General features: G+C 49.3%; 3 protein-coding genes across 3 annotated transcripts; all 3 read right to left on the bottom strand.

Moving 5' to 3' along the window:
• Positions 1–637: 637 nt before the first annotated feature.
• On the bottom strand, positions 638–1,445 carry LOC101784595 (cortical cell-delineating protein-like). Its single transcript, XM_012849076.2, has one exon. It carries the CDS (start codon positions 1,379–1,381, stop codon positions 875–877), a length of 507 nt encoding a protein of 168 aa, XP_012704530.1. The 5' UTR covers positions 1,382–1,445; the 3' UTR covers positions 638–874.
• A 2,641-nt stretch (positions 1,446–4,086) lies between these two features.
• LOC101772682 (cortical cell-delineating protein-like) lies at positions 4,087–4,901 on the bottom strand. The gene has a single exon (XM_004983662.2). It carries the CDS (start codon positions 4,824–4,826, stop codon positions 4,371–4,373), a length of 456 nt encoding a protein of 151 aa, XP_004983719.1. The 5' UTR covers positions 4,827–4,901; the 3' UTR covers positions 4,087–4,370.
• A 3,592-nt stretch (positions 4,902–8,493) lies between these two features.
• On the bottom strand, positions 8,494–9,300 carry LOC101772276 (cortical cell-delineating protein). Its single transcript, XM_004983661.3, has one exon. The coding sequence runs from the start codon at positions 9,201–9,203 to the stop codon at positions 8,748–8,750; it is 456 nt and encodes a 151-aa protein (XP_004983718.1). The 5' UTR covers positions 9,204–9,300; the 3' UTR covers positions 8,494–8,747.

The following is a 9,300-nucleotide window of genomic DNA, read 5'->3' as shown; positions in this document are numbered from 1 at the left end:
CACGACTTCCGATGCCTAATTTTAGGAGGGGTGGGAGGCGAGTGAAGGGATGGGAGGTGGGCAGGAGCGGCTCGGCTGCGACGTCGCCACCGGCTGCTGGTGGTGGTTGAGGCCGGTGGCGGTAGCGGGAGCGACGGAGGTTAGGAGTAGGGTTTGGAGTTGCTGGGGGCTCCAATGGTGGCCGGTCTTAGGGGAGAAGTTCTGCGGCAGCGGCACGCCTGACGGAGCTAGTGGTTTGGCTGGTGGTAGAGGCGAGGCGGCACAGGAGCGTTGCCGGTCGGGCAGGGTCATACATCCAGCGGGCGGTGCTTGGTGGTGGGGACGAGAAGCATCGCCATATTAGGAAGGGCGGGCCGAAGAGTGTGGTGGCATTTGGTGGGCGGATGATGCGGCAGCGCGTCGCCGCTGGCCGAGGCAGTGGAGGTTGCGGTAGCTGGAATGGGAGGCGCATGTGGAAGATGCGGGGAAGAAGAAGATGCTAGGTTTGATGACCTCCTAGCGGGCCTAAACGCTGTAACTATCTGGCTTTCGCAATCCCGATAGGACGTCCCATGAAAACTCGCTCCTCTAGTCTCCAAAGAATTGAAACAAAAACGATGAACACTCTTGTTGATAATAAGCTTTGTGCGGCATTGACTAACAAATTAAATATGGTATATAACAGTAAGAACTCCATAAGTCACTGGATACATGACTCAGAACAGATACCAAAGTACAATAATGAACTATAAGAAAATTAAAATGCAATATATAAAATTTAAACAAATTTATCCCAGCATGCAACGGCTATGAGACAAGTCGCCGCCACCGCAAGCAAACCTTTGAAGCGAGACGGGAAATATGACGGCTCGATCCTGATCATTCCCGATCGAGCTTAATAGCGAGGGCAAGTCAAGCCGGGTGGGCAATCCCTGCGGCCGCACCGGTTTAGACTCAGACTGATGTTGATGGGCACGCGGAGGGGAATGCCGAGGACGTTGGCCTTAAGCACGGTGCAGAGGCACGCAGCGGCATCGATGTCAACGAGCCCGTCCAGCAGCCGGCAGCACCTCTCCCGCTCCTCCGGTAAACTAACCTTGACAAGGCCATCTAGAATGCTTGCGCACACCTGGAGCTGGAGCGCATCCACTGGGCACCGCCTGGCCGGGCGATGGCCGTGGCCATCGGTCGTCGGCACTGTCGGAGCGGGTGGCTGGGGAGCATAGCTTGATGGCGTTGGTGCGACCGGCGTCGTAGGAGCTGCTGGCTCGGGTGCGTAGGTCGATGGTGCCGGCTCGGGCGGAGTGGAATCAGCTGGTCCACAGTAGGGTATGCAGCCGTGCGCGTCGCCGGCGAAGAGGAGCAGGCTGAGGGCAACGAGGACAACGAGCTTTGCAGCCATTGGCGATCAAGTGATCGTAACAAAGCCGGGAATGGTGGTCTAGGGCTACTGCTGGGTTCTCTGGTTCTTTAATTCGGGGTGGTTTGCAGGGGTCGTTTGTGGGTGGTATTTATAGCTCATCGAAGTTGCCAGTGACTAACATGCCCATGCATGCATGCCGCGCATGTGTAATATACTATGAGATCGATAATGCATGCATAATCGTCGGTTTGATTTGCTTTGTTGTCTTGGATACACCCGTGTTGCTAGGAGAGATTGGTCAGCATTTTGGCACCAGCGAAATAAACAGAATGCCTTGATCAATCACGTTGCAAGGTGGTGATGGCTCCGGACTCTAATCATCTTTTAGATTAGGCTATAAATCAATAAAGCTCTTGTTCATCACATGTTGATCGAGACTATGCGATGCGATATTAATTAATACTACTTGTTCTTGTCCATCAGTTGTGCTTCTCTTTCTGATAGGGTACGCACGTGAGACGAATGGTTTTTATCGCCAGCAAATCCGCATAATTCATGCTTGACATTTTGCACCTCAGTTTCCTAACGAACAAAGTACAGTTTTCTCAACGAAGTAGAGTTAGTTAATAAGCGAGATACCATATCGTGGCCTCATGGTGGTGTGAGTATAATCACAATTATTCGGTCAACCTAGATACGCACCCGGCGGGGGTCACCAGACACTGATCTATCAGATGAACAACGACGCGTGTGCAAGCGGTGCCTGTGCGCTGCATGTCCAGATGACCAGACCAGAATGTATGCGTCGAACGCTTCATTAGTTCAGAAATAATTATAACCCCATTTAATTCCCTATTACTTAGGTATATTTCTTTGTAGAATATATGCACCGAATCATATGATTCGCATGTAGTACATGGCTATCGATGAACTCCACCAGCAGTATTGCGCCCGCTAGTTGCATGTGGCAGATCTCGTTTGATTGCTGGAAGCAAATCCGCATAATTACCGCTAACGAACATAGTACAATTTTCTCAATGAAGTAGAATTATTTAATAAGTGATACCATATGGTGGAGACGTGGACTCATGGTGTGAGTGGAATAATCATAATTCCAGGCCTCTCGCTATTCATTTTATTAAAACTATACGTCCAATGCAACCAAGACATGCAACCTATGTTCTGTGGCGATCCTCTTCCTTCCTCACCAGCGGCACACCGGAGGGATTTTGATGGATAAAGCCGTTGCCAGCGATAGGTAGGAGAAAGAGGATGTAGATGGAGATATTTCTTTGAACAAACAGAGTTTTGCCAAATTTTTATAAGAAGATAACAAAATAAAAGGAGGAAAAATACAAGTCACTCAAACCAAAAATAAAAACCCACTTGAGAAAGAGATCCAGAGGTAGATTAAGAGACAGAGTTTAGGTTTCAGTTCGTAGATCAATGGTGGTCAATAGGGCAACACGGGAGGCGATCCAATCTCGTGCCCAAGACCTATTTCGATGCTCCTCCCCGGCCGCTGCCGCAGCAGTAGTCCGAGCGGCGGCAATGGTGGCCTTAAGCATCACTTCCCTTTCCTCCCTTCCCATTTCCCTCTAAGATCAGCTCAGGCTCCTTGTGGCCGGTGTGCCTGACGGCCCCCTAGCGTACGATAACCATAGGCTGTTGGCTGGTTGCGCACTGGCAATCAGCAATTGGCCGATTGGTCTCCAGCTAGGTCGATTTGTCCGGATCCGCTGTTAGTCCTCATTCTTCGAAGCCTCTACGATAGTTGCTTTTGGCATAACGATGCCATTGCATTGGTCGGCGGGTGCTCATTGTTGGGAATTGCGGTGTCAACTTCTTGCTGCCCAATCTCGACGCAGGCGCCACTTGATTTCCTCGCAGGAGGCATCGTTGTGCCATGCTCACCTCTTGCTAGTGATGTCTCTAGGCGAAAACCTAGGCTCGGTTCAGTCGGTAGTGTGATGGCAGCGTCCATGGATGTCCTTTTCTTTTTGCAGACGTCACTTTAGGAGAATCCCCTAAGGTGCTGGAATAGTTGTTGCCTTGCACATCGGGGCTTGGCGTTGTTGCCATGTTCCAGGACATGCATGGAACCTCCAACACTGGTCAGTGTCTTGCGGATTCATTTCACCTTATGGTGGACAATGAGGTTGTTGAAGCATGTGGCTTGATGGTCGGAGTTCAATGAGTGGATGAAGTTATTTTCACCTTTGCAGGAGTTACTTGTTGGCATTTATATTTTTCTTCCATGTTTCCATTTTTAGAGGAACGTCAGAATTGTCTTGGATATATAGCTTTTGGAAGGTCCATCCAAGGCTCAGTTTTGTTGTTTGGGCTCCGAATCACCTAGGGTTTTATGTTTGTGCCTCCCTGGAGTATAAATGGACCCCTGGATGTTGAGGCGATGTTCTTTAGTGTTGATGGCTTTGGAAGGTAGAACACACCTTTACTAATGAATACTAAGCAACGTTGTCAACACTAAACAAACCACTATATTTGGTTTTTGTTTTAGTAGTAAAAGTTAGAAAGGATCGTGATGTCACCTTGAGGGTGAGAGTAAATAGGCGTTTTCTGATGAAAACTTTTAGCAAAATCATCATATACATACTGGATACTCCATTAGGTTTAATTTGTTCATGAAGTTCTATCATTTCCATGGGATCGGAGCTCCCAAGGGAGCCAGCTCTTTTTCTCAACGATGCACACTCATGTTGATAATAAGATCCGTTTCGGCATTGATCAAGAAATTAATTAAAGATATTAGTACAAGTACAAACTCCATAACTAACTTGATAAATGCCTTAGAACAAATACCAAAATGCAATAGGGATTTGTAACGAACTGAAGGTGCGATAAATAAATATAGAAGAAACTTATTCCATCTTGCAACGGCTCAGATAGGTCGCCGCTGCAAGCAATAAACTTTTGAATGAAGTGAGATACTAGACGAGAAGTGTGTGCTCCTTGTGCGCATGGACATAAATAACGTGGCTGGACCTTGAATAACAATCGAGATTAATTAATAGCGAGGGCAGGTCAAGCCGGGCGGGCAATCCTTGCGGCCGCACCGGTTTAGACTGAGGCTGATGTCGATGGGCACGTGGAGGGAAATGCCGAGGACGTTGGTCTTGAGCACGGTGCAGAGGCAGGCGGCGGCATCGATGTCGACGAGCCCGTCCAGCAGCCGGCAACACTTCTCCCGCTCCTCCGGCAGGCTGATCTTGACAAGGCCGTCCAGGACACTTGCGCACACCTGGAGCTTGAGCGCATCCAGTGGGCACCGACCTGCCGGGCGATGGCTGTGGCCGTCGGTCGCCGGCGCTATCGGAGCTGGTGGCTCGGGAACGTAGGTCGATGATGGTGGCTCGACGGGTGGAGTGGGATAGGATGGCTCACAGTTATTTGCACAGCCGTACACAGCGGCGGCGAAGAGGAGTAGGTTGAGAGCAACAAAGAGACCGTGCTTGGCAGCCATTTGGCGATTGATTGATTTCCCACCACAGCGTGATTGGAAGTTTGTAACAAAGCTGGGAATGGTTGTCTGGGGCTACTGCTGGGTTCTGGGTGGTTTGCAGGGGTCGGTTGCGCGTGGTATTTATAGCTGATGATCGATGTTGCAAGAGCATGTCCATGCATGCATGCATGGAGCTCATGTGTAATGCATGCTAGATGTTGAGACTATGCGATGTGATCGATTGATTACTTGTGTTCATGTTCATCAGTTCTTCTTATTCTGATAGGTACCCATGTGACAGATGATTTCTATCGCAAGCAAATCCGCATAATTCATGCCTGATATTTTGCGGCTCTGTTTCCTAACGAACAAAGTACAATTATCTCAACGAAGTGGAGTTAATTACTCACAGAGATACCGCATTGTGGGCTTGTGGTGGTGGGAGTACAATTGATATAATCACAATTATTTAGTACAACCTAGACACGCGCCGGCGTGCACCTTCCGGCCGTTCCCACAACTCCGCAATTGCAAGTCAACCAGCAGCGCTGGACGTCCAGATGACACCGGACCAGAATGCATGTGTTCTCGGGGGCATTTGTCACCGTTGAGTGCTTTATTTGTTCACAAATAAGTAATTATCACACCACTCTATTCCCTTTTAGTTACTTAGGTATATTTTCAGTTTTCCCTTTCTAAATATGACCATGTTGTGGTAGTTGAGGTCAAGTATGCGGTTGTTTTTTCGATAAGTATATGCGCTTGTGTAACTAGGACTAGAGTTTAGGATCTGGATCAAATAGTTGCGTAATTTAATATTCTCAAAGCAACACATTCCAGGCTCAGCCATAGAGATTTCTAAGAGGCCAGCACAAACTAAATAGAGACCCTTTTTGAACCTTCACGCTAGCTAAAAAAAGAGGGACATAATAGAATTTTCCAAAAAGGAGCATAAATTGGACCATCAAGTTTTGTACATTCCATCATTGTTGAAAACAATATATAGCCACCAAAATAAACTTACATGTATGGTGGAACGGTCCTGCCAACTAAACTATGGTGCTCTTATTTTCATCTTATTCATTTAATGATAGGCTATGTGCACGTCGACAACGAGCTAAATGTGGTGACTGTCGTTGATATGAGAACTATGGTTCCTCGAACAAGTGGCTTAAGGTGGTTCGGCAACACGTCATCAAACGTGCAGGCGCCTAGACCCCACATGGCATGGGGGTGGTGGCTGACGACACTCAGGGCCACGCCCGTAGCTAGGAGCATCCCAAGCCCAACCGGTTCAGGGCCACGCCCGTAGCTAGGAGCATCCCAAGCCCAACCGGTTCAGTAGCTGGTTCAACGACACCGCCCTGAGGGCCCCTACTAGGCATTGAGCTTGAGGGCTCGGGGGCTCAAGACGCCCTAACATCAGCGCAATGCTATGTAGCAACGCGTGCATGTGCCCGTCAGGCCTTCCCCGTAAAAGGCATTATTACAAGGTGCAACGGAACACAATCGGTTGACCCAATCTCCATGATGGATGGGTCCATCTAGTCTTACTGTCCGTCCATCAAGGGACAGGTGTGGGTGGCCAGATGGCATAGTTGATTTTGGACACACCCCGGTCAAGGCACTTCCATTTTGTACTCTCTTGGTCGCTGCCAAGGAGAACCAAGGGGCAGAACGACAGCTAAGGGCCGGGTAGCACACGGTGCGCCTCGGCATGTGTAAATGGGTGGCCCATGCGGGTCGTGGTTGATGCCCAGCGGTGATGAAGCCCACGCCGTTGGGCCCTTAGGGTGTGAAATAAATCTGCTAATGGGTTAAAAACCAAACGATATAGAAAATAAGTCAATTCCAAACCAAATTAAACCAACTCAGAGCAACTCCAAAAAGCTCCCTTAAAATTGCTCCAAAACCTTATTTAGGGGGAAATTTTTTATACCTCCAACAGCTTCCCTATCCTTCCCATAAAAATGCGCGGATGTGAAAAACACCTCCGTCGCCCCGCATATATGCACGAGTCCGGTCCTCCCCCAATCGCCCCCAAACTGCTCGTCCTCGGAATTTCCTACAGCTCACGGCCACGGGCGGCCGCGGGAACCGCGATTCCCGGCGGTCTGGTCGTCGAAGCTCGTCAGAGCTTGTCGGAGGTGGGTCAGTGGCGGAGCTAGGGAGGTCTAGGAGATGCAGGCACGAGGGATTGAACGAAGATGGCTGGAGCACGGTGGATTCGGCCGGCGCAGGAGCTCGGCTTGGTGGCAGCAGTGGCGGACAGAAAAACTCGAATCCCTAGCCAGCGAGTGGATGACGAGCGACGGGATGGGTCGAGGAAGAAGCTGGGGAGGTGACTGAGCGTCGAATGTGGGTGGTTTGAGGAAGGCGGCTGGTGGAAGGCAAATCGAGCTGGTGACAGTGTGCGATCGTTCTTGCTCAAATGGAGAGGAAAATGGAGGAGGGGGAGAGCAGGGAGGTCGGGGGCGCTGGTTACAGGGGTCGGGACGCTTGAATGTGGACGAGAGCACGCCCAGGTGCGAGCTCTGGCAATGCCGGGTCTATCTACTCATCGAGTGGGTGACGAGGGCGGTCGCCGGACATTGCTGGCCGCGTGGTGGCGTTGCTATGGAGCGGTCGGGGTGATAGGTGGAACTGAACGGAGTTCAGTGTTTTGGCTACGAAACTCACCGGATTCTACAGTGTGCAATCAGCCAAAGTAAAAAAATGTAGCTGAATCATAGGGCTACAAGATTGGTGAAGGGTGTTGCAGCTCGGAGACGGCCGCGAGCCGGTCCTGTAGCTCACGGTCCCGCCCGGAGGGGGTAAGCTGTTGGAGCCCAACAGAGGGGTTCACGTGCTGACGTGGCCAGTTTTGAAGCATTGGAGAATTTATTATTAGGGATCTGCTGTGGGATGATATGATTTTGAGAGAATAATTTTTTAGTAGAGTCCTCGATAGATAGTTTTGAGGGAGATTTTTTTAGTAAACTCTTGAAGTTGCTTTACTCTCCTAAATCCGAACCAAACCAGTCAAGTGGTACAATAAACCTCGAACCAAACCGTATCACATGATCAATTTGGACTCAAAGATCACCCTATTTAGACTGGATATATAGCTTTTGGAAGATCCACCCAAGGCCCGGTCAGTTTGGTTGTTTTGACTGCCAGTGCTTCCTTGGAGTATAAAGATGAACCTCTGGATGTTGAGGCGGTGTTGTTTAGCATTGATGGCTTTCGAAGGTAGAACACATATTTTTTTATAGACAAACCACTATGTTTGATTTGAGTTAATAGTACAAGTCAGAAAGTCAGTTTGGTTGTTTTGACTGCCAGTGCTTCCTTGGAGTATAAAGATGGACCTCTGGATGTTGAGGCGGTGTTGTTTAGCATTGATGGCTTTCGAAAGTAGAACACATATTTTTTTTATAGACAAACTACTATCTTTGATTTGAGTTAATAGTACAAGTCAGAAAGTATTAAGGTGTCACCTCGAGAGCGAGGGTACATAGGTGTTTTCTGATGAAAACTTTTAGCAAAATCATCAATTACCGGATTTGTTCCTCAAGTTCTTTCATTTCCAAGGGATCAGAGTTCCCAAGGGAGATAGTTCTTTTTTTCAACGATGAACACTCTTGTTGATAATAAGATCCGTTTCGGCATTGATCAAGAAATTAACTAAAGACATATACTATTACAATTATAAACTCCATAATTAACTTATTCAATAGATGCCTGAGAACAAATACCAAAATGCAATAGGGATTTGTAACGAACTGAAGGTGCGATAAATAAATATAGAAGAAACTTATTCCATCGTGCAACGGCTCAGATAGGTCGCCGCTGCAAGCAATAAACTTTTGAATCAAGTGAGATACTAGACGAGAAGTGTGTGCTCCTTGTGCGCATGGACATAAATAACGTGGTTGGACCTTGATTAACAATCGAGATTAATTAATAGCGAGGGCAGGTCAAGCCGGGCGGGTAATCCTTGCGGCCGCACCGGTTTAGACTGAGGCTGATGTCGATGGGCACGTGGAGGGAAATGCCGAGGAGGTTGGTCTTGAGCACGGTGCAGAGGCAGGCGGCAGCATCGATGTCGACGAGCCCGTCCAGCAGCCGGCAACACTTCTCCCGCTCCTCCGGCAGGCTGATCTTGACAAGGCCGTCCAGGACACTTGCGCACACCTGGAGCTTGAGCGCATCCAGTGGGCACCGACCGGCCGGGCGATGGCTGTGGCCGTCGGTCGCCGGCGCTATCGGAGCTGGTGGCTCGGGAACGTAGGTCGATGATGGTGGCTCGACGGGTGGAGTGGGATAGGATGGCTCACAGTTATCTGCGCAGCCGTACACGGCGGCGGCGAAGAGGAGTAGGTTGAGAGCAACAAAGAGACCGTGCTTGGCAGCCATTTGGCGATTGATTGATTTCCCACCACAGCAAGAGCAAGAACGCAAGATCGTAAGAGAGCTAGGAATGGTGATCTGATGTAGTGCTAGCTCGCGTCTC

The sequence above is a fragment of the Setaria italica genome, chromosome IX (assembly GCF_000263155.2).
Source record: "Setaria italica strain Yugu1 chromosome IX, Setaria_italica_v2.0, whole genome shotgun sequence".
In the NCBI taxonomy this organism is placed as follows: Eukaryota; Viridiplantae; Streptophyta; class Magnoliopsida; order Poales; family Poaceae; genus Setaria; species Setaria italica.
Note: the sequence above shows the minus strand (reverse complement) of the source record. Positions and strands in the feature narration are given on the sequence as shown.